At 52.1% G+C, this 24,386-nt stretch overlaps 1 protein-coding gene across 2 annotated transcripts; it reads right to left on the bottom strand.

Moving 5' to 3' along the window:
* Positions 1-7,073: 7,073 nt before the first annotated feature.
* LOC101828339 (cytochrome P450 2S1) lies at positions 7,074-23,718 on the bottom strand. 2 transcript variants are annotated; one of them, XM_005086589.4, is made up of 9 exons: positions 23,216-23,707; positions 21,882-22,047; positions 17,436-17,585; positions 15,414-15,574; positions 15,156-15,335; positions 13,577-13,718; positions 12,166-12,353; positions 8,969-9,110; positions 7,074-8,816 (listed from the first exon to the last, which is right to left on the bottom strand). In XM_005086589.4, exons 1-9 carry the CDS (start codon positions 23,390-23,392, stop codon positions 8,620-8,622), a joined length of 1,503 nt encoding a protein of 500 aa, XP_005086646.1. In that variant the 5' UTR covers positions 23,393-23,707; the 3' UTR covers positions 7,074-8,619. The 2 variants fall into 2 exon arrangements, with proteins under 2 accessions (XP_005086646.1, XP_012981031.1); XM_013125577.3 differs by lacking the exons at positions 7,074-8,816; positions 8,969-9,110 and adding an exon at positions 8,823-8,968 and having other exon boundaries at positions 23,216-23,718.
* Between the last annotated feature and the right edge of the window lie 668 nt (positions 23,719-24,386).

Here is a 24,386-nt window from a genome sequence, read left to right as displayed (position 1 = left end):
TTTTCTTAAACTATTGATTGATTTTCCTGTAGAGTACTGGGTGTCAGGATTACAGGGGGTGAGGCACCGTGATTAGCTGATAAATTGAATCAACCAATGACTCGAATGAATGGCCTCACACACCCCACACAAGTGTTCTATCAATGACCACACCCACAGCCTCCCACTGGGTTTTGTTTTGTGTTTAAATTTTTTTGTATTTTATTTGTTTGTTTGTTTATTGTGTGTATGGGGCATGCCACTGCACCGTCATGGAGGTCAGAGGACAGTTTGTAGGAGTCACTTGTCTCCTTCTGCTGTGTGGGTCCCTGGGATTGAACAGCTCCGGTTGGTAGGTTTGGTGGCAGGTCCTTCCACCCAGTGATCTGCCTCCCCGATCCTCCATTGGCTTCTAAAGGACTTGCCTGCCGAAGCCGTTAACTGGGACTCCCTAGCAGACAATACGGGGATCCACACATGCCGGTCTTAACTGTCGTGACACGCGGGGTATGTTTTTATGACATTGTGAAACGAGGAAGAGTGTGTTATGGAGGAATCCACCAGAGACTACTACTGGAACTTGGGCACAAGCCAGTAAAAGTCTTTATTACCCAGCTGGCCACGACACTGGTTGATGGGGATGTCCTTCTGTATATACGCTGGATTGATGGGGATGTCCTTCTGTATATATGCTGGATTGATGGGGATGTCCTTCTGTATATACGCTGGATTGATGGGGATGTCCTTCTGTATATACGCTGGATTGATGGGGATGTCCTTCTGTATATATGCTTCTCTTACTGGTTGATGAATGAAACACTGTCCGGCCAATGGCCAGGCAGGACGGATAGGCGGGGCTACGAGAGGACACAGAGATGCCATGTAGCCATGTGGAGACCAGGAAGACAGGACACGCCAGGCGTTTTCTGGTAAGATAAGGCCATGTAGATTGACAGAAATGGGTTGATAATTAAGACAGAGCTAGCCAATAGGAAGCCTTAGCCATTGGCCAAGAGTTTATACATTAATATAAGTCTTTGTGTGTTTATTTGGGGCAAAGCAGCCGTGGGACCAGGAGGGACAGAAACCTCCATCTTCACTGGATGCTCAGTATCCCGGTGTAGCCCTGAGCCTGTCTCAGGGTGAGCTTTTAAGAACAAAAGCCGTATCCTGGGTTGTCATGCTTCGGTTAACGAAACATTTAGCTGGAAGTGGAACTCCAGAAGCCAAAAGGCAAGGTTAGCACATTAGAGATGTTCACAGAGCTGTGTGTGGACTTCGATGGATGAGGCTTTTGTTTTCGGTTTGGCAGACGGCTTTTGTTTTCGGTTTGGCAAACTCAGTCTATGTGCTGAGTTTTATGGCTTGAGTGGGACTTCTATCATGGCGTCAGTTGTGCTAAGGGCTAGCAGCCGGCCACAGGCGCGCCACTTCCAACAAGGAGTTCTTTGCTGGGATGAACCCTCGTCTAGTCCAGTTTCCAGTTTCTGGGAGAGTCTTGGAAGAGAAGGGCATTGAATGGCAGCACAAAGATGCCACCAGCCAAAGCCAGAATATAAATAATCGCACATGGCAAATGACTCAATTAATTTAAAATATAAATGATGAGTGGAGGGTCTGGAATCCCAACACTCGGAAGGTGGAGGCAGGAGGCTGAGTTTGAGGCCCGCTTGGACTTCATAGCAAGGCTTGTCAAATATGAAATGAAATGAACTAAGGTCAGCGAAATGGCTCGCATGTGAAGACAACCACCCCAAGTCTGATAGCCCGAGTTCAATCCCTGGCACTCACATGGTAGGAGGAGAGAAGCAACACATAGATAAATAAATAAATGTAACAAAAAGTAATGAATAAATGAAATGGAATGAGCAAAAGGATGGAGAATGGTTACAGATTTCAAAAACCTAAGAAACGTCAAATGAAATCGGGATTCTATTTTTTAAACTACTTTCTTCTATTGCCAGGTGTGGTGGCGCACGCCTTTAATTCCAGAACTCAGGAGGCAGAAGCAGGTGGATTTCTGTGAGTCTGGTCTATGGAGCAAGTTCCAGGACAGCCAGGGCTACGCAGAGAAACCTTGTCTCAAAAAAACCAAACCAAAGTAAACAAAAAAATTTGCTTCTATTCTTACGTGAATGGGTGTTTTGTGTGTTCCATGTGTGTGCAGCGCCCCCAGAAACAGGACAGGGTGTCTAGAATTACAGGGGGTTGTGAAGTGGGTTCTGGGAACTGGACATGGGTCTTCTGGAAGAACAGCCAGTGCACTTAACTGCTAAGCCCTTGAGTTTTCATTTCAACAAGTCTAAGCAAGGCATGGTGACACACGCCTATAACCTCAGCACTTGGAACGTGGGAGCAGGAAGATCAAGAGTTCAAAGCCAGTCCCCGTTACACCGTAAGTTTGAGGTCAGTCTGAACTACGTGGCCCTAGAGCAATGGTTTTCAACCTGCCTAACGCTGCGGCCCTTTAATACAGTTCCTTGTATTGTGGTGACCCCAACCATAACATTATTCTCGTTGCTACTTCAGAGCTGTAGTTTTGCTACCTGATGAACGGTAAATATCGGACATGCATGCTATCTGATGAACGGTAAATATCGGACATGCATGCTAGCTGATGAACGGTAAATACCGGAAATGCATGCTATCTGATGAATGGTAAATACCGGATATGCATGCTACCTGATGAACGGTAAATACCGGACATGCATGCTATCTGATGAACGGTAAATATCGGACATGCATGCTATCTGATGAACGGTAAATATCGGAAATGCATGCTATCTGATGAATGGTAAATACCGGATATGCATGCTACCTGATGAACGGTAAATATCGGAAATGCATGCTATCTGATGAACGGTAAATATCGGATATGCATGCTACCTGATGAACGGTAAATATCGGACATGCATGCTACCTGATGAACGGTAAATATCGGACATGCATGCTACCTGATGAACGGTAAATATCGGACATGCATGCTACCTGATGAATGGTAAATACCGGACATGCATGCTATCTGATGAACGGTAAATATCGGACATGCATGCTATCTGATGAACGGTAAATACCGGACATGCATGCTATCTGATGAATGGTAAATACCGGACATGCATGCTATCTGATAGGTGACCCACAAGTTGAGAACCACCGGGGTAGACCAGTCTCTTGGCGGTTAAGAGCACTTGCTGCTCTTACAGAGAACGGGGGCTGGGTTCCCAGCACCTACTGCCTTCATCTCCAGTCTCAGGGGATCCAATGCCCACTTTCAGACTCCACAGGCACCAGGCACACGTATGGCACACACACATACGTGTAGGTAAACACATGCACACAAGAACTTTAAACCCGTGCTCACACACAGGGACATCACATGAACAAACACAAGAATAAGCATAGTGTAAAATACACACAAGGCCCAGTGACGTGAGTTTGCTTCCAAGCTCGCCAGCCCGAGTTTGACACTGGGAACCCACAGGGGGAAAGGAGACAGCTGCAAGCTGTCCCCTGGCCTCCACATTAGCGCATGGCACGCGCATACCTATGCCTTTTTCCAGCACAAAATAAGTAAGTGAGAACAGAATCCATTTATGAGGCCACCGGGGAGATGTAAACACGGACCTGTTTGTCATGATGAGTGTCAGAGTGAATCAAATAGCTTTTGACCTTTCAAAAGTGACCTTTAGCTGGGTGTGGTGACTCACGATTGTAATTCCAGCACTCAGGAGGCTGAGGTAGGACACTCACTACAGCCGAAGGCAGAGCTTAGCCTGGGCTGTAGAGTGAGACCCTGTCTCAGAACAAACGGAATTAGGGGCTGGAGAGGTGGCTTGGTGATTGTGCACTTGCTGCTCTCCCAGAGGGTCAGAGTTCAAAATTCCGAGAATCCAAGTCAGTCCTTCACAAACCCTCAGTAACTTCAGCTTCAAGGTACCTTACGCCCTCTGCTGGCCTCTGACAGTACTGCATATTTGTGAACACACACACACACACACACACACACACACACACACACACTCACTGATGATGGTAGTAACAATAAATATGAATATATTTAATGCCATTAAATACTAATATTAAATACTAATACGGCTGATGGGTTTTGATCCCTGAAACCCACATGGTGAGATATTGTGTGGTGTGTGTGTGTGTGTGTGTGTGTGTTGCTACACTTTGACCTCAGGACCTCATGATCGCAAGGCAAGCACTTTACCAGGGGAGCTGTATCAATGCTTCTAAGGCGCTACCTAGGCAAACACTGTACCAATGCCTCCAACTCGATGCTCAGTGACCACTTTCTCTAATCTTGGTGTCTTGTCTGTGGGTGAAGCCATGAAAGAGTTTGTCTTTTTCTTTTTCTTTCTTTTTTTTTGTTGCTGCTGGAATACTTGTAATGTCAACTTTTATGTTGACATAATGCAAAGTAATGGGTATTTACCTACTTTACTTTGAGACGGTCTTGAGATTTCGCTTAGGCTAACTCAAACTCACTGTGTACTCCATGCTGGCCTCAAACCCTTGGTAATCCCCCTGCCTGAGCCTCTTGCGTGCTGGGGTTAGAGGCTCACACCACCACATTTAGCTCCACAACTCTTCAAATACATTTCTCTGAGGATTCAATTTCCTTGAATATGAAGTTTGAATGCAAAGCAAAGATGTGTCATTGCTTTTTTCTTTTCCTTTTTGTTTTTTTGAGAAAGATTTTCTTTGTGTAGCCCTGGCTGTCCTGGAACTCACCCTATAGACCAGGCTGGCCTCAAACTCAGAGATCTCCTGCCTCTGCTTCCTGAGTGCCGGGATTAAAGGCGTGCACCACCACTGCAGGGCCTTCTGGTTGTTGTTGTTTTTAATCTAACATGATTTCTTCATTGAATCTTTGGGAATTTTACATCATGTACCTTCCAACCCTGCCTTTCCTCTCCTACCCCCCAAATGAAAATCAAAAAAGAAAAACCAAACCAACAAACAAAAACAAAACAAAAGGAACAAAAATAAAAATAAAAATAAAAAGAAAGAAACCTGCCTTTGGTGGTGCATACCTTTTCCCAGAACTCGGGAGGCAAAGGCAGGCGGATCTCTGTGAGTTCAAGACCAGCCTGGTCTACAGAGCGAGTTCCAGGACAGCCTCCAAAACAATACAGAGAAACCCTGTCTCATGAAACAAACGAATGAACAAAACAAAAAGAAAGAAAAGGGAAAGAAACCTCTTGGCTCCTTCATCTTTCCTGTCTCTCCTACACGTCTTCATGTGTCCTGGTGGCACTGGGGGCTGTGGTGTGTCACAGTACACCCTTTTGTCCAATCAGCTTTACTTGCAAATGTTCATTGCAATGCATCACTGGTCTGGTTCAAGGCCTCTGGTTTCCGGTACTCCACCATCACTGGAACTCCTCTGGGGTAGTCCCGAGTCATGGAGGTCCTTCTGGTATCTTTCCACAGAAGCAGTCCCTTCACTCGCTCCAGCAAGTCCTAGATGGGAGTAGGGTGGGCAGGGATCTGCCTTGCGGCAGTATCCAGCAAGAGGCAGGGTCAGCTTTCCCAGGGACAGCAAAGGGCAGGGCTGGCCCAGCACGGCCCTGATCCCATCACACATGGTTCCCATGATCCCCCGAGGCAACCACAGACATCAACAAAGACCCCAACTGCAGCAGGACCATGGACCCAGACACGGCCCTCGGCAGAGTTTGGGCGCAGATGACATCCTGGCTCTGGGTGGGAGCACTGGTCCCTCAGATCAGGATGGCTCTGGTGGTGGCACGGTCCTTGGACACCAAAAAGGCCACGGGTTGTGGCCCCGACCTCAGGCTTCCTTATAACCTTTGGTGGTGACACAGACCCAGACTGCTGTGGGAGCAGACGTAGTCCTTGGCAGCAGTTGGGTCTGGACGTCACCGCTGCCCCAGGCGGCAGCATGGCCCCTGGACACTAACATGGTCCCAGATCTTGGGCGTCCATGTGGCCTTCAATGGTAACAGGAACCTTGGACGACATAGACCCTGGCTGCAGTAGCTCCTCGGGCCCAGGCACGACTCTCGGCTACACCTCTGGTCACGATGTCACCATGGGATTGGGAGGCAGCACAGGCCACTCAGATCTGCATGGCCCTGGCTGTAGTGCGTCCCTGGGTCACCAATATGGACTCAGGTGCCTGACCTGACCCCCGGCATCCACGAGGCCCTCAGTGGTAGCCTGGGTCTGAGACTTCAACACAGTAGCATCGCGGACCTAGACATGATCCTTGGTTATTAGTCCTGGTCTGTTGTTGTTTTTTAACGACCATAAAGATGGTTCAAAGTGTTACGGCACTTCACTTGGTACCAAACCTGATGACCTTTGAGTGACCCCCGGGACCCACGAGGGGGAAGGAGAGAACTCTTACAAGTTTTTTCTGCCCCCCCCCCATGGGGGAGCTGTGGTGTGTGTGTGTGTCCATTCATATGCAATCCAGAATAAAACAAACAGATAAAGAAGTATAATAAAAAAGGGGGAAAGCCTTCAATCTTATCCCTTTTCAAATCACTTGACATTTGATAACAGTATGAAACCCAGGCCAGGCATGGTGGCGCACGCCTTTAATCTTAGCACTCCGGAGGCAGAGGCGGTCAGATCTCCGAGTTCAAGGCCAGCCTGGTCTACAGAGCGAGTTCTAGGACATGGACAGGACTAAATAGGGAGACCTTGTCTCAAAAGACAAAACAAAAAGCCAGGCTAGTGTGATCCTAGCACTTGAGTGGGAGAGGGGGATCAGAGGGTCAAAGGCAGCCTTGGCTTTACAGAGAATTCAAGGTCAGCCCGGGGACACATAAGATCCTGTTTGTTTGTTTTGTTTTTTTGAGACAGGGTTTCTCTGTGTAACAGGCTGTCCTGGAACTCGCTCTGTAGACCAGGCTGGCCTCGAACTCACAGAGATCCACCTGCCTCTGCCTCTGCCTTCCTAGTGCTGGGATTAAAGGTGTGCGCCATCACACCCACCACCTGAATAGACTGTCTAAAAAAAAAAAAGAAATCAAAAGACAGGCACGTTCAATTATTTTCTAATATTTGCCTTAAAATAACCCTAAGAAAGAGGGATAAGAGGAGTAGACACAGCAGAAAGTCAGTGGTTATTTTATTTTTAATCCTGTCTGTGATGAAGACGGAACTCACAGCCCTGCACATGTTAAGCTGGTACCCACCACTGGGCTACACTTCCAGAATAGGGAATACAGGGGTTAAAGAGACAAGAGCAGGCGCTGGTCCAGTCTGTGTCCTTAGAGCCCGTGTGTCCATTTCTGCGTTCAGATTTGGAGAACTTCCAAAGGCTAGAGCTGTTATTGGCGGAAGACTTTCCAGGACAGCAGACAGCCTCAGCCCTGTCCCTCCCCCTCCCCCTCAGCTTCACATCTGGTAGACGTCAGCAGTAGGGTGGGCGGTGACCGTGTTTTTCAGCTCCCTCCCAGCCTCAGGGGAGGGGTGGACTCCCCCATCCCCACCCCTTACTCACACAAGCAGAGAGGGGTCCAGTCCTGAGCCAGAAACAAACTTTGATTGCAAAATGGGGCCTTTCAAGTTACAAAGAGGTCAGGTATGGCCCCTGTCCTGTTACTGAGGGGTAGAACCGGGTCCCTGTTTGCTCCTGTAATCCTTCCAGGGTAAGGGCTAGCCAGTGGTTGAATGGAGATTTTAAAAAAATTGTTTTTTTGAGCAGTGCTGGGGATTGAACCCTAGGCTTTACAAATGCCAGGCAAGTGCTCTCTCCGTCTGAGCTACATTTTGAACACCCCGACGGGGACGTCGATGCCAAGTAAAGTCAGGGTGTGTTTGGGAGCAGAGCCCTGATTAAACATGAGTGGGGACATTTCTCCTGGGGGTTGCTGGCCCCCATTTGTACAAGGTCTGTGTGCACAATTACAGTCCAGGAAACAGTTATATTTGGGAAAATTTTGTTGGAAGGAGTGTGTTTGATGAACAAGGGCATGGAGGTAGCCGGGAACAGTTTTGCCGTCACGGCGTGTCTCAGCAGGAAGAAATTCGGAAGAGCCAAGACGTTGTCACATATGGCCCGGCTGTGTGGATGACTGGCTGGCGGCCATACATGGAGGCACTCATGTGCCTGGATGGTGGTGAGGTCATCCACGGAGTAAACAGGGACATGGTTCTGGCTGTGACATGACCCCAGCTGGGGCATGCTGTTTTCTGTGGCGGGGACCCAGCAACAGCAGCGATAATCACAGGGTCCTGAACACGGTTGGGCTGTTTGTGTGGCTAGCGGGACTAGGATTGTGAGCACAGGGGTTGTGCAGTGCACGGGGTATCTGATAATGTGCTTGTGAGTCCAGACGGCGTGTGCTACATTTACGTAGTCTGGAAGCCTATGCAGCCCCTCGGTGCTGCATCTCTGTAATTCCAGCACTAGGGAATCCGAGGCAGGAGGACCACAAGGTTGAGACCTGCCTGTGGTACACAGCCAGACCCCTGATTCAGACAGCCCTCTCCAAAAAAAAAAAAAAAAAAAAAAGCATATGCATCGGTTGTCTTGTCGTTTCGTAGGGGAGTTAGCTGATGCTGGGTCGCAGCAGCTTCCTGGACTACGATGCGTGGCGTGGTGTGGCTTCTGAGACACCCGGTTCACACCCCACCCCCCCTTGAAGCTACCCTTCATCTGGACTGGTCGCCGCTGGGCCAGACCTGCAGCTGGAAGTCTGGGGGGATGTTGAAAAGTCCACTGACGGCTGGCTGCAGGCTCAAGTCAGCTGGTGGGCACGGCGTCTCCAGGGAGAAGGCTTGCAGGATAGCCGTGAAGAAAAGCCAGAGCTCCGCCCGGGCCAGACCTTCTCCCAGGCAGACTCGCTTACCTGGCAGGAAGAGGGCGTTGGGTCAGCTGTGCTCACATCTGGGCCCACGGGGCAGGGGGAGCCAACAGAGCGCAGGAAAGCACCTCCCCACCTGACACCCACTGGTCATAACCAGTCAGCACCCGCTGGTTATCCCTCAGGTCCACAGATACCTAAGGAGAAGGGCAGGAAGGCTTCATGTTTCCTCAAGCGACCATCAGTGTCCAGGAAGCGGCCTGGTTGGAACTCTGCTGGGTTCTGGAAAACCTCGGGGTCATGCAGTACAGAGCCGATCAGGGGGAATACCTCCGTGCCCTGCGGGGGGGGGGGGGAAGAGGAGAGCCACACGCTTGGGTTCCCTGCACTGATACTTTCTGTCTGCATGTATCCCTGCAGGCCAGAAGAGGGCGCCAGATCTCATTACAGATGGTTGTGAGCCACCATGTGGTTGCTGGGACTTGAACTCAGGACCTCTTAAGAGCAACCAATGCTCTTAACCTCTGAGCCATCTCTCCAGCCCCAATACTTTCAATGTAACTTGATTAAGAATCAAGTTTTAAAAAGATTTATTTGCATTTAATTTGTTTTATTTTTTGAGACAGGATTTCTCTGTCTAACAGCCCTGGCTGTCCTGGAACTCACTATGAAGGTCAAGCTGGCCTGGAACTCACAGAGATCCGCCTGCCTCTGCCTCCTAAATGCTGGGATTGAAGGCGTGGCCTATAACAGGCTAGATTTTATTTTTATTTCATGTGTATGAGGGTTTGCTGGAATGTCTGAATATGACACGAATGCAGTGCCCACAGAGGCCAGAAGAGGGCGTCAGATCTCCTGGAACTGGAATTACAGTGTGAGTCACCATGTGGATTCTGGGAATTGAACTCCTAGCTGCTGAGCCATCTTTCCAGCCCACCTATCACACATACACACACACACACACACACACACACACACACACACACACACACACACACACACACACACACACACCCTGGGAAGCCAGAGAGGGTGTTTAATTCCCTGGAAGTCAGAGCCACTGGACGTGGGTGCCGGAGCTGAAAACGGGTCCTCTGGAAGAGCAGCCAGCTCTCTTAACAGCTGAGCCGTCAACATTTTTATTACCGTGTAATGTAAGCAGCAAAACCACAGAACTTCCTTTAAACGTTTCTCGTGATTTCTTATTTTACTGTCAACTATATCTTGCTTTTGTCTAATGTTGACTGTCAACTTGAAATTCAAGGAGGTCATGCATATGTATAACACACACACACATTCAAACACACACATAACTTTTCTGTTGTTGTTTGAGACAGGGTTTCTCTGTGTAACAGCCCTGGCTGTCCTGGAACTCAGAGATCCACCTGCCTCTGCCTCCCAAGTGCTGGGATTAAAGGCATGCGCCATCACTGCCGGGCCACAATTTTCAAAAAGTGAAAAGAAATTACAAAATAAAAATGAAAATAAATAAATTCTTAGGGCCAGGTATGGTGGCGCACGCCTTTAATCCCAGCATTCAAGAGGCAGAGGCAGGCGGATCTCTGTGAGTTCAAGGCCAGCCTGGTCTACAGAGTGAGACCCTGTCTCAAACAAATAAAGCAAACAAACAAAACCAAACACGATGCCAACATTAAGGAAAAGCTCCTGTGTCTTCAAGACAGGTTCTCACTCTGTGGCCCAGGCTGGCCTTCAACTTGTGACAACTCCCCTGCTTTAGTTTTGGAGTGCTGGTATAACAAGCACCTGCTTTGAGCCCGGGATAACTGCATGCTTTCTTTGGGTAACCCAACTCCCTCCCTCCTTTCTGCTTTCCCCTGGAAATAAACCCAGGAGGAGATAAGAGTGTCCCCAGCTTAAAGACAAGGGGATCCTGATGTGGCAGTAAGTGCCTGTGATCTCAACACTCGGGAGGCTGAGACAGGAAGACGGCAGGGTGACAAGATCAAGGCCGGCCTGGCCTACTCCACAAGATCTTATTTCCGAGAAAAAGAGAAGGAAGAAAGGGCGTATGTCTAGGGATGTAGGCCAGCGCTGGAGCCTTGCCGAGTGTGTGAGGCGCAGGGTTTGACCCCTACTACTGTGTGGGGTGGAGGAGGAAAAAAAGACGAGGGAGCTAAGGCCCGGAGAGCTTAAACAGTAGCCAGAGGAAAGCCCCGGTCAGCCTGGCAGAGCGTGTTATTTTTACACTGTTTTGAAATTCAGGGAGTATGTTGTGATCCCGAGATTAAGTTGTGGCTGTCCGAAGCCACCTCTCTGGGGAGTGTCGGAGAGACGGCGGCAAGGCTGTGTGTGGGGCGGCTGTCCCTGACAGCCACAGCCAGGCGGGGCTGCAGCCTCTCAGCCCAGACCAAGGCTTTGTGCGTCCTGGGGGCTGTTATGTTATATGACTTGTGTTTTGTTTGTTTTTTCGAGACAGGGTTTCTCTGTATTGTTTTGGAGGCTGTCCTGGAACTCGCTCTGTAGACCAGGCTGGCCTCGAACTCACAGAGATCCGCCTGCCTCTGCCTCCCGAGTGCTGGGATTAAAGGCGTGCGCCACCAACGCCTAGCTGGGGCTGTGATGTTAGAGCAGTGGTTCTCAACCTTCCTGATGCTGCCACCCTTTAATGCAGTTCCTCATGCTGCAGTGACCCCCAATGGTAAAACTGTTTTGTTGCTTTTTCATTGCTGTAACACTGCTACTGTTACGAATCGTAACGTAAATATCCGATACTCGGCCTCTGGGAAACGGTTGTTTGACTCCCAGGGTGAGAGCCGCTGCATTAGAGGCTGAGGCAAGACAGTCTTTGCTGAGCATTAAAGGGTTAGGTCCTGGGTTCGAATCCTGTCTTCCCACTTGAGAGCTGGGTGCATTCATACTGATCTTAGTTTTTCCATCTGTAAAATGGGTGTGATAATTACACAGGATTTTTTTTTGGAAAGAAAATGATACTAAAAGAAAGCATCCGTGACAACAGCTGGCACAGTGTAAAGGATGTGTTTGATTCATGTTAATGTGACATTGTGGCTGCCCTTTGTATGCCCCAGGGCACCCACGTGCCACTAAGAGCTGGGCAGATGTTTTGCAAGCATTATCTTTCAAGTCCATATTAGATATTATCGTTATTCCCAATTTATAACAGGGGTGTATATTGAGGCTCAATTTGTTCAAGTTCCAGCTAAGAAAACAGCAGGGCTAAAACCATAAGGATTTGATTGTAGAAGGAGCCGCTGCCAATGTTATCTGAGGACTGAGGGTATATCGCCCCCTGGTGGCTGTATGTCTGAAGTGTTTTCAATGGCGGCCCGAGAGAAAGGGGTGGTTGCGGGGAGGACCCAGACAGACACAGACAAATGGGGGCAGAGATAACTGCGCTGGCTTGCCACACACCCACCTGGGGCAGAGTGTATCCGCGGAAGCAAGTGGTCCTCGTGAGGGTGTGGGGCATTCCCATGGGCACCAGCGCCAGGAGCCGCTGCGCCTCGTGGAGAACTGCATCCGTGTAAGGGAGGCGAGCACGATCGCTCAGACTCGGAGCCCTGCCGGGACCCAGCTCCTGGATCAGCTCCTCCCGAACACGCCCTGCATGCAAGAGGAGGGTTGCAGGTCAAGGGTGGGACGGACCCTGCGGTCCTCCTCCTGGGAGCCTCAGCCTGTGTAGCCGTGGTTCAGGGCGAGGCTGGCAGGAGGCGAGGAGCCGCTGGGTCTGCGGTCTCGTTCATCCTATATGTACCAATTTTATCTTAACTCCGGTAACCAAAAATGGTGGTCACCGTTTCGGTTTTTTTGAGACAAGGTCTCTCTATGTTGCCCTGGCTGTCCTGGAACTCACTCTGTAGACCAGGCTGGCCTTGAACTCACAGAGATCCACCTGCCTCTGCCTCCCGAGTGCTGGAATTAAAGGCGTGCGCCACCACACCCGGCATGGTGGGCATCCTTATTCATCTCCATTTCCTAGATGAGGAAACTGAGGCCCAGAGACCCAAGTCATTCTCTAAATGTCACAGCTGAATCCAGTCATGGCACTAACCCTCTGAATGCTGCCTGTGGGTCAGGCTATTTCGCTAGCCTTCAGGCATTTAGGTAGAGTTCTTCCAGGCGTGGGCATGGGTGGGTGGTTCATTCCCCGCCTGGCCTGTTAGCCACCTGCCCTTTCTTACTGCTGAAGGTTCAGGTCAGCCACACCTGGATGATGGCTCCAACTGTGTGTGTGTGGGGGGGGCGCTGGGAATGCTACCCATGCTAGGCTCAGGGATGCTAGGCATTCGCTCTACCCCAGCCACGCCCTCACCCGAGCCACGCCCCCACCCGAGCCACGCCCCCACCCCGCCAGTGGATTGGAAGCCAAGCCTCTCCCCTGAGACTCTAGGCAAGGGCTCTGTCACTGAGCTACAGTCTCCTACAGCTCATCCCGTCTCGGCAGCTGGATGATTTTCTCAAATGCAGATTTAAGCGGGAGCGTGGTCATTCACACCCATAAGTTCAGCTGAGCCAGGACGCTATACAGTGATTAGCAGGCCGGTTTGTGCTACAGGGTAAGACCCTATCTCAAAAGGAAATAAATCAATAAACGTAAATTTAATTATGTCTTCCCTGCTCAAGGTCCGTCTGTGCCTCCCCATAACTGGGGTCAAGTCACGTGATAGAGGTGACAGAGCGTCGCAGACATGCCGAGTCTCGCCACACCTCGGGCTGTGATGGGAAGCTCCCTCGCCACTTGGGGAACCCCAAACCCTGTGCTCGTTCTCATCTCTGGAACCATCGCTGGGGTGCCTGGGGCCTGGCTGTCGGGAGGGGTTTCTTACGTTGCACTTGAGGGTATCTCATCAGGAGCAGGAGGGCATAGCGGATGGTGGCACCAATGGTCATCGTCCCAGCAAACAGCAGGTAGGTGACCGTCATCAGCAAGTTCTTCTCTGTGAACTCTGTGCCCAGGTCTTGTTTCTCCTGAGCAATAAAAGAAACGAGGAACTGTTATCTGACTGGGATAGAGATTTGAGACTTAAAAAAAAAATCTTTCCTGTTTTTACTTCATGTGGGGGCTCACGTGTGGTGTGTCATGCATGCGGACGCCAGAGGACAGCTTGCAGGGGTTGGCTCTGTCTTTCCATTGCGTGGGTCCCAGGGGCTCAAACACAGGGAGTCAGGCTTGGTGTCAGACACGTTTACCCACTGAGACATGCCATGGTCCATTTCCCCTGTTTTGAAACGGGGTCACTTGTAGCCCAGGCTGACCTCAAACTTGCTGTATAGCCGAGGATGACCTTCTGCCTCTGCCTCCCGGGAGCTGGGAGGACAGGTGTGAGTTGCGATTCTCAGTTCATGTGGTACTAGGGGAGGAGCCAGGGCTCCCTGCACGCTTGGTAGAACAGGCTTATGATGTGGGATGCCCCTCTGTCCTCTGTGAATATGTCTTATTAGCACCGGTTAATAAAGAAGCTCATCGCCGGGCGGTGGTGGCGCACGCCTTTAATCCCAGCACTCGGGAGGCAGAGGCAGGCGGATCTCTGTGACTTCGAGGCCGGGCTGGACCGATAGCCTCCAAAACAATACAGAGAAACCCTGTCTCATAAAAACCAAAATAAATAAATAAATAAATAAATAAATAAATAAATAAATAAGCTCATCTGGCCAATAGCCAGGCAGAATAGAGTCAGGGGGAAATCCAAGCAGAGATACAGGGGAAAGATGGCGGGAGTCTGGGAGATGCCATGTAGGCACCGGAGCAGTAAGATTCCAGAACATCGCTGGTAAGACAGTCACGTGGCGGTATACAGATTAGTAGAAACGGATTAATTTAATTGTGAGAGCCAGTTAGTAATATGCTGAGCCTCTGGCCAAACAATTACAATTAATACTAAGTCTCAGAGTGGTTGGTTATTCAAGAACTTTCGGGTGGGATAGAAATTTCCAGCTACAGAGTTACATCTCCCACACAGAGACACGTGGGTAGAGAAGAGACCTGAAGTGAGGCCTGGTAGGTTGGCCCTTGGGAGGAAGAATCAGGGGGGGGGTCTCTGTAAGTTCCAGGCCACCCTGGGCTACAGAGTGAGTTCTGGGCCAGCCTGGGCTACAAAGTAAGATCTGGGTCTGCCTGGGCTACAGAGTAAGTTCTGGGCAAGCCTGGGCTACAGAGTAAGACCATATCTCACCAAAAATAAAAAGGGAAGAGACCAATGGAAATCCTCAGGATTTCCTGAAGAAGGCTCTGGAAAGCAGGTTGGACCCAAGAAGGGATGGCGTCTTCCCCCTAGCAAAGTCAGCCATTCCCGGTCCCATCCCCAGCTCAGCCCAGGGACGAGGACTCAGCAGATGCTAATAGCCTATGAGCCAGGCCAGTAGCCATACTCACGAGGGACCCTTCCCTCTCCCAAGTGTCCACACCTGTGCCATCTTCAGCAGGAAGGCGTCGACGACGTCACGCGCAGGACCGGAAGTCTGGACACTTCCCTGGTGCCGCTGCACCTGTTGCACAACGAAGGCGGCCAGGGTGCCCAGGTGTCGCTGGAGCTGCCTGTGTGGGCCAGGCAAGGGCTGCAGCAGCCAGGAAAACATCTCGTAGGCCTGTGGTGCGGGAAGACGGCTCGTTCTCAGTGTGCTCCGTAGGAGGCACCGAGGCTGGGGGAGGCTTCCACCACTTACCTGGCCCCACGGGGAGCTGATCCCCAACAAGGTACCACTTGCTGCCTGGATCACGGCCTGGAACTCTTTATCTTCGTAGGGCAAACGGATGCCAAAGATGAGGGAACAGACGACATTGGAGGTGGCCTGGGCCAGCAGCATGGAAGGGTCGAATGGACGTCCTGGGAGGCATGGACGGCAGGGGAAGAGAGGGAGAGACTGAATTAGAAGAAATGAGGCAGGAAGGGAGTTGGAGCTAGGTGTGGTGGCCGCCCCTGAAAATTCGAGGCAGGACGATTGTCGGGAGTTCAAGGATATCCAGGGCTACAGAGTGAGACCATGACTTAAAAAACAAAACAAAACAACACAAAAGAGCAGGAAACTAAGAATACTTGATGCTGAGAAAGGTAAGAAGATTTTTGTTCAGAAGTGTGCCCGGTGACACTGTGGGAGAGGGAGGCAAGCTAACACTGGACCAAATCTCCACGTCCTGTTTGGATGGAGGACAGGTCAGGCGACTGGATTCTCTTACACAGATACCAACACAAGCAAAGGCATCACCCGGGGAGGGGATACCTGAGGGAGCATTTGGAGAATAAAAAGTACATCCCTCTAACAAAACCCATCTTCGCTTGAATTCAGAAGGAAGAAACATAATGCCATAATGGTTTATCTTTCTTTTTTTAAGATTTATTCGTTTATGATGTATACAGTGTTCTGACATTTAGATGGTTGTGAGCCACCATGTGGTTGCTGGGAATTGAATTCAGGTCCTCTGGATGAGCAGCCAGTGCTCTTTTTTCTCTTTTTTTCTTTTTTCTTTTTTTGGTTTTTACGAGACAGGGTTTCTCTGTATTGTTTTGGAGGCTGGCGGTCCAGCCTGGCCTTGAACTCACAGAGATCCGCCTGCCTCTGTCTCCCGAGTGCTGGGATTAAAGACGTGCGCCACCACCGCCCGGCTTGCAGTCAGTGCTCTTAACCTCAGCCATCTCTCCAGCCCAATAGTTTACCTTAGAAGGGTCAGTAATGAGTAACACCACTGCCTTACTTATTACGTAACAAATGTCTCTTGGCTTTTACTATGTCCCATGATTTAACTCAGACACCAACATTCAGATCATGAGTGGCTAACAATGTTTTTTTGCTTGGGCAGTCCCGATTTATGTAACACTGACTTGTATGTAGTGAAGTGGACATCATCTGTTTTTTTTTTTTAGAGTAACAATTCCAGTTGCATAAAGACCATCACTGCTCTCCCTTCCTCAAGATGAGATTGGGCTTAATTAGCAAAATTCTACTTTCCACAAAGACGGGTGTGTCACCGAAAACCTGCGAATGGTTTTGCACTTTGATTATTTAAGTGGACACACGGATGTCTCTAAACATGGGACACACACACAGACACACAGATGCACACAGACAGACAGACAGACAGACACACACACACACACACACACACACACATACACACTATCACCGTCTCAGACGTGAGAAGACTTGCCTGTGTTTCAGGCTGCATTCACTGGCCTGTGACAGGCAGCAGTTAAATGTCAGGAAGCGTCTGTCCACTCTTGACAGTGCTGGTTTAATTAGAATTCCCTAGGCTGAGGGCACTGCCTTTCACTGCTGAGGGTCACTTACTGTGGCTTATATATATAGCAAATAAAGAGTATTTAACACACACACACAGACACACACACACACCAACAAAGGGAGCCAGGTATGGTAGCTCGCACCTGTAATCCCAGCACCTGCAGGCTGAGGTAGAAGAATGAATCATCAGATCCAGGCCAGCCTGGCCCAACCAGTGAAATTCCTCCCTCTTAAAACAAGACAAGGGAGGAAGGGAGGGAGGGAGGGAGGGAGGGGCTGCTCAAGGGTGCCAATGTCCCAGGGACAGAGAGTGCTGTTGTGGTACCCCAGGTGTGAAGGGCTCAGTGGGGGTGAGCAAAGCCCCCCCCAGATTCACCCCCACCCGGGGAACAATGGGGGTGGCTCCTCTTCCCCTTGGCTGGAAGTGATTGTTGGCCCCTCCCTGCTGACCTGCTGTCTTCTGGAAGGCCTCCACCAGATTCTGCACCTCTGCTTGGATCAGCTCCTGGCCTTCGCGCTTGCCCATGCCCAGGTCCCGCAGAGCGAGCAGGGTGAACTTCCTCAGCTGTTTCCACCGCTCCCCGTTGGCAAAGAAAACCCCTGCACAGAAGGCTAGATTCAAGAAGCGGACTGGTTCCTCCCTCCGGGTGAGCCGCTCCGCAGGGCCCTGTTCTGAGTCTGTACCAACCTCTCCCTCATCACCTTTTCATCCTTCCAGCCCAGCACGGACGGCAGATGAGGCCAGGGTGAGGACAGAGCAGAAAGCAAGATGGTTGAAATCACAGTCTCCTCCCTTACCCAGGACACTTGCTCTGCACACATCTCCCCTTCTGAGCTCAGCGCTGTGGTGCTTGCTGGAGGCTGCCTTGCAGTGGCAGCTGGGAGCTGTCCTTGGCTCCCTCTCATGTCTGAAACTGGCTTTAGACCTTTCCTCTCCCCACCCCAGCCCCACCATCCACCCGCTGACAGAGCCCTGGGCCCCTCAAATACCAGCTCCCCATCCTTAGGCCTTGCCCTGGTCCAGCTCATCCTTCCCCCATCCTTAGGCCTTGCCCTGGTCCAGCTCATCCCCATCCTTAGGCCTTGCCCTGGTCCAGCTCATCCCCATCCTTAGGCCTTGCCCTGGTCCAGCTCATCCCCATCCTTAGGCCTTGCCCTGGTCTAGCTCATCCTTCCCCCATCCTTAGGCCTTGCCCTGGTCCAGCTCATCTCTTCCCCATCCTTAGGCCTTGCCCTGGTCCAGCTCATCCTTCCCCCATCCTTAGGCCTTGCCCTGGTCCAGCTCATCCCCATCCTTAGGCCTTGCCCTGGTCCAGCTCATCCCCATCCTTAGGCCTTGCCCTGGTCCAGCTCCCCATCCTTAGGCCTTGCCCTGGTCTAGCTCATCCTTCCCCCATCCTTAGGCCTTGCCGTGGTCCAGCTCATCTCTTCCCCATCCTTAGGCCTTGCCCTGGTCCAGCTCCCCATCCTTAGGCCTTGCCCTGGTCCAGCTCATCTCTCCCCCATCCTTAGGCCTTGCCCTGGTCCAGCTCATCCCCCATCCTTAGGCCTTGCCCTGGTCCAGCTCATCCCCATCCTTAGGCCTTGCCCTGGTCCAGCTCCCCATCCTTAGGCCTTGCCCTGGTCCAGCTCATCCCCATCCTTAGGCCTTGCCCTGGTCCAGCTCATCCCCCATCCTTAGGCCTTGCCCTGGTCCAGCTCCCCATCCTTAGGCCTTGCCCTGGTCCAGCTCATCCCCCATCCTTAGGCCTTGCCCTGGTCCAGCTCATCCCCCATCCTTAGGCCTTGCCCTGGTCTAGCTCATCCCCATCCTTAGGCCTTGCCCTGGTCCAGCTCATCCCCATCCTTAGGCCTTGCCCTGGTCCAGCTCATCCCCATCCTTAGGCCTTGCCCTGGTCTAGCTCATCCTTCCCCCATCCTTAGGCCTTGCCGTGGTCCAGCTCATCTCTTCCCCATCCTTAGGCCTTGCCCTGGTCCAGCTCCCCATCCTTAGGCCTTGCCCTGCTCCAGCTCCCCATCCTTAGGCCTTGCCCTGGTCCAGCTCATCTCTCCCCCATCCTTAGGCCTTGCCCTGGTCCAGCTCATCCCCCATCCTTAGGCCTTGCCCTGGTCCAGCTCATCCCCATCCTTAGGCCTTGCCCTGGTCCAGCTCCCCATCCTTAGGCCTTGCCCTGGTCCAGCTCATCCCCATCCTTAGGCCTTGCCCTGGTCCAGCTCCCCATCCTTAGGCCTTGCCCTGGTCCAGCTCATCCCCATCCTTAGGCCTTGCCCTGGTCCAGCTCATCCCCCATCCTTAGGCCTTGCCCTGGTCCAGCTCATCTCTTCCCCAGGCTTCCATCCTTCAATTCTCCTCACTTTGCAGTCTTTCCCTGTTGAAAATGCACAGACCTCAGAAAACCAGAAGCCCAGCTGCTCTGGTATGACTCACAGGCCTGCAAGGTGACCAGAGTCACGCTGACTTTCAGCCTTATTAATCATCCACTACAACTTCCCTCATTTCCTCAAAGGCATCATGACCCCTGCCCCAACCTGGGCCCTTGCTGTTTCCTCTGTCTGTGACATGCTCACACCCCTTCATCGTTTTAGGAGTTGTTGGCCATGAACCTAGGGCATTGTAAATGTTGAGCTCACTACCAATAAGTCATGTCCCACCCAGCCCCTCACTGGGGGATTCTAGTCAGGGGCTCTACTACTCAGCCACACACCCAGCTACTCACTGTAGAGCCAAGTGAATCCCTGTCTCAAAAATTTTTTTTACCTAACTTTATTTTTTATTTCTGTGTATGTTTTTGTATGTTCATGTGTGTGTCAGTGCCTGGAAAGGCCATAAGAGGACATCAGAACCTCCGAAATTGGAACATAGGCTGTTGCCGGCTGCCCAATCTGGGTATGGGAACAAAACTCTGTAAGAACAGCAGGTGTGCTGGGCGTTGGTGGGGCACGCCTTTAATCCCGGCACTCGGGAGGCAGAGGCAGGCGGATCTCTGTGATGTTTGCGGCCAGCCTGGTCTACAGATCGAAGTTCAGGACAACCAAGACTGTTATATAGAGAAACTTTGTCTCAGAAAACAAAAAGCAAAATGACAACGACGAAGGAGCAGCAAGTATTCTTAACTGCTGGGCCCTTCTCCCCGGCTCCCATCCTGTTATTTTTAACTGTTTATGATTTTTTTTTTCTGAGAGGGTCTTGCTATGTAGCCCAGGCTGGCCTGAACTCCTGGCAATCCTCCTGAATCGGCCTGTTGAGTACTTGGATTAAAGGCTGGAGCAGCGCCTCACCATCCTTGATGAATTCCACGCATCCTTTGTGTTTCAGCCTGGATGTTGCCTCCCCTGAGAAGCCTCACTCTAGTTTAACGCCCCCCAGCCCCGCCCCATCCAGTTCGGCGCCCCAGCCCCGCCCCACTCCAGTTCAGCGCCACAGCCCCGCCCCCCAGCCCCGCCCCACTCCAGTTCAGTGCCCCAGCCCCGCCCCACTCCAGTTCAGCGCCCCCAGCCCCGCCCCCAGCCCCGCCCCACTCCAGTTCAGCGCCCCCCCCAGCCCCGCCCCACTCCAGTTCAGCGCCCCAGCCCCGCCCCCAGCCCCGCCCCACTCCAGTTCAGCGTCCCCCGCCCCTCAAAGCTGTACTCCTCACTTTAGAAATTCCATGCCCTCACTGTGTTGTCTTTACCGCGGGTCTCTCACAGAGAGAAGACACTGCATGTGCCTTGGTCACCCTTGTGTCCTCAGTACCTAGGACAGGGCCAGGCACCGGCAGCCTGTGGGCTAAAGGAATGTGTCCCTCTGCCTCCTCCACGCATGTCCTGCCTGGGACACAACTCCCTCCCTTTTCAGCTTGGGCATCTTCTCTTCTTGGGTGTCCCTCAGCACACAGGCTGGGTCAGGGCCCGCCTATGGATTCCTAGAATCCCAGGTCTCCCCCATGCAAGCTTGTCCCTCCCATCCTGGCCAATTCCTCCATGTGGTCACTGTCTGATGACAGGTCTGTCTGGGTGCTCTAGGGGAAGTAGGCAGGGCTATCTTAGTCACCACCATCCTGCCAGGCTTTTCTGTGCTGCTGGAGACTGAACTCAGGGCTTCGCACATGCTACACATGCTTTCTGTCTTAGCATGAATTATTTCTGTGCTTTTGGTCCCCCCCTTCTCTCTCTCTTGACTCAGGCATGGAATTTGTGGCTTTATACAAACTAGGAGGAGGACATATCCCCCCTCCCTGCAAAGCCCTTCATTGGTGAATTCTAGACAAACATTGCTGAATCCCTCTGTCAGCCCCTCACTGGGGGATTCTAGGCAGGGACTGTACCACTGAGCCACGCCCCCAGCCCCTCACTGGGGGATTCTAGGCAGGGACTGTACCACTGAGCCACGCCCCCAGCCTCTCACTGGGGAATTCTAGGCAGGGACTGTACCACTGAGCCACACTCCAGCCCCTCTCTGGGGGATTCTAGGCAGGGACTGTACCACTGAGCCACACCCTAGCCCCTTACTGGGGGATTCTAGGTAGGGGCTCTACCATTGAGCCACACCCCCAGCCCCTCACTGGGGCATTCTAGGCAAGCATTCTTCACTGAATAAGACCTGCAACCATCGCTGATGGGTTCTGTGCATGTCCTACCACTGAACTTAGTCCTGTTTTTTTCAAGACAAGGTCAAATTGTCTTGTACTATGTAGCTCAAGCTGGCCTTGAACTCACTGTGCAGCCCAGGTTAGCCTGCCTATCAATTAACAGATCCCAGAGTAGTAATTCTAAACACTCACTTGTCAGCAGCCCATTTCCCACTTGATCCTTATCACAACTCTAAGTGACAATCGCAATTAGCCCATTTCGTGGAGAAGGTAGGAGAGGCACTGAGTCACCCGCAGCCCCCATTCGCCCTCACGACTCACTACTCACCATGACCATCAAAAGTCTTGTCCAGCGTTGCCAGCGTTCCCCGCCCACCGAATTCCTCAGCCTGACCGCCCAAGGCCTCTCTCACAGCGTCATGTCCAACCAGGACCACCACGCGGCGCCAGGGGCCCAGGTGTACCGTGAACACAGGCCCATACTTCTTGCTTAGCTGGGGGCAGAAAGGGAGGAGAGGGTGGTGGTGACTGGTCCCAGGAGGGGCCAGCCAGGCTGCATTCATTCCAAATCCTGTCCTCGGGCAAGTCATGTGATCCGGCTTTTGCCCCCTATACCTGTAACTGGTCTCCTCCCCATCCCAAGCAAAAGCATCCCTTTGGGAAGCTGTTCTTTTTTTTTTTTTTTTTTTTTTTTTTTTGCACGGGAGTATAGAGTGGGTGCTTCTTAAACACCCCCTCTTGCCTTCCCTCTCACTTCTAGGTTCTAACTTCTCATCTTGGGACCTCCACAACCAGCTTTGGTCTCCCATAGTCCTCCTTCCCTCTGCTCCCAAACCCCCCACCCCCATATCCAGCCACCCGTTTCAACCCCTGCTAACCCCTTAAACCCCACGGCGGTTTTAGTGGAACATGTGTCCCATCTCTCCCTTAGCCGCCCACCCGATTTTTCTGTCCTTAAAAGTCCCTCAGAGTATTTTTGAATGGAATGCTTCATTCCCCCATTACCCCAGGCAGGTTGGGGCTGCCTCCCATGCTCCCACCCCGAGCTCGGCGGAACTCCGAGCTCCCTCCTAGCTCGGCGACACCCATCCTCCCACTCCGGGAGTCTCTGAGGCAGATTCCTTTCGCCCAGGATGCTCTCTGCTCAGCCCCCTCCAGCCCCCGCAGGCTTCCAGATGCTTTCCTCCCAACAGCGGCACTGGGGACAAGCTTGCCCCCCACCATTGTCGCCTCAGAGTGCCTGCTTTGCAGTTCCGGTCCCAGCTCACTACCTTCCCAGCATTTCCGTGGGTCCCTACGACCTGGGACCCCGGCCCCTCGGGGTCCTGCTCTTATTTCTTTGTAGAGCTCTGTGAGTTGTGTCTCTCTCAGCTCTAGTCCCCTTCCCAGGGCATTCCCTCCCTTTCTTAGCCCGGGACGACCTGCCCCTGCCTCTCCTGGGATTCCTTTCCCTTGGGTCCCGCCTCCAGAACTGAGTGAGCTCTATCTACCTTTACCAACCTGGACACCCTCCCTTGCTCAGCCCAGGTCAACCTGTTCGCGCCCCCCACAAGACATTCATAACCCCTTTGCCCCGAGGACCCCGGCCCAAGACTCCTGCAGAGCCCAGACACTTAAGAGATTTCCCCCTCCCCTCCCCCCACGGTTAGGGTGTCCCCTCACCCGCAAGAGCCCGGAGTACAGCGCCCCTGGACGCAGCTGCAGGAGGTTCCCCAGCAGCGGCAGCGGGGCGGGCCCCGGGGGCAGATGGCCTGGGTCCGGGGTCCTGGGCAGTGCCAGCGCCAGCAGCAGCAGCAGCAGCAGCGCCAGCAGCAGTGCCCAGGTGCTGGCTGCCTCCATATCTGCAGGTCGGCTCGATCTCCACCTCCTAGCAGCTCCCTGCTGCCGGGCCAGTTAGGGGCGGGAACGGGGCGGCTCCCTCCTCAACGAAATCAGGCGGAGGGGGGCGGGGCAGCCTCCTGCCAGGCGTCGCTCCCCGCGCCCGAATTTCTCCGTCTCCGGCCCGCTGACGCTAGGAGTCCCACACCAAACGCACGAACGGATCTCCCAGGCCACCTAGGTTTTCCTGGGGTTCAGAGGGCGTAGGAGACAGTGAGTTGGGCTCCAGGTAGGGCGTAGTTAGCAACCATGAGGAACCTGGGAGCTGGAGACTTTGGCTGGCAGCAGCGGCCACACCTCGCGGGGCGGTGACCCTGCCTGGCTCTCCCTGGCTCCAGCCTCCCTCGGCTTATCTTGTTGTGCGTGCTTGCGTGCTTGTTCGGTGTCTGGGAAGCAGTTTCCTCCTGCATCCTACCTTCAGCAACTAGGAGGGACTTGGCATTCTGTTGTCCCTAGATTACAAGGCTCCGTGGTGACATAGCTATCCGACCTAGGCCAGTCTGCATTGCTTGAATCGTTCTTTTGTTTTGTTTTGAAACGGGGTCGCAGGTAGCACGACTGCCCTGGAACTCAGTGTGCAACTAAGGATGACCTTGGATTTCTTAATTCTCCTGCCTCCACTGCTCAATGGTGGGATTAAAGGCTTGCTCCACCAAGCCTGGTTTGTTGACTCGTTCTTTCTTCTTCTTCTTCTTCTTCTTCTTCTTCTTCTTCTTCTTCTTCTTCTTCTTCTTCTTCTTCTTCTTCTTCTTCTTCTTCTTCTTCTTCTTCTTCTTCTTCTTCTTCTTCTTCTTCTTCTTCTTCTCCTTCTCCTTCTCCTTCTCCTTCTCCTTCTCCTTCTCCTTCTCCTTCTCCTTCTCCTTCTCCTCCTCCTCCTCCTCCTCCTCCTCCTCCTCCTCCTCCTCCTCCTCTCTCTCTCTCTCTCTCTTTTTTTTTAAGTTTTTGAGTGTGTGTA

The sequence above is a fragment of the Mesocricetus auratus genome, unplaced genomic scaffold (assembly GCF_017639785.1).
Source record: "Mesocricetus auratus isolate SY011 unplaced genomic scaffold, BCM_Maur_2.0 Super-Scaffold_100038, whole genome shotgun sequence".
In the NCBI taxonomy this organism is placed as follows: Eukaryota; Metazoa; Chordata; class Mammalia; order Rodentia; family Cricetidae; genus Mesocricetus; species Mesocricetus auratus.
This window is presented reverse-complemented; position numbering and strand designations above follow the sequence as displayed.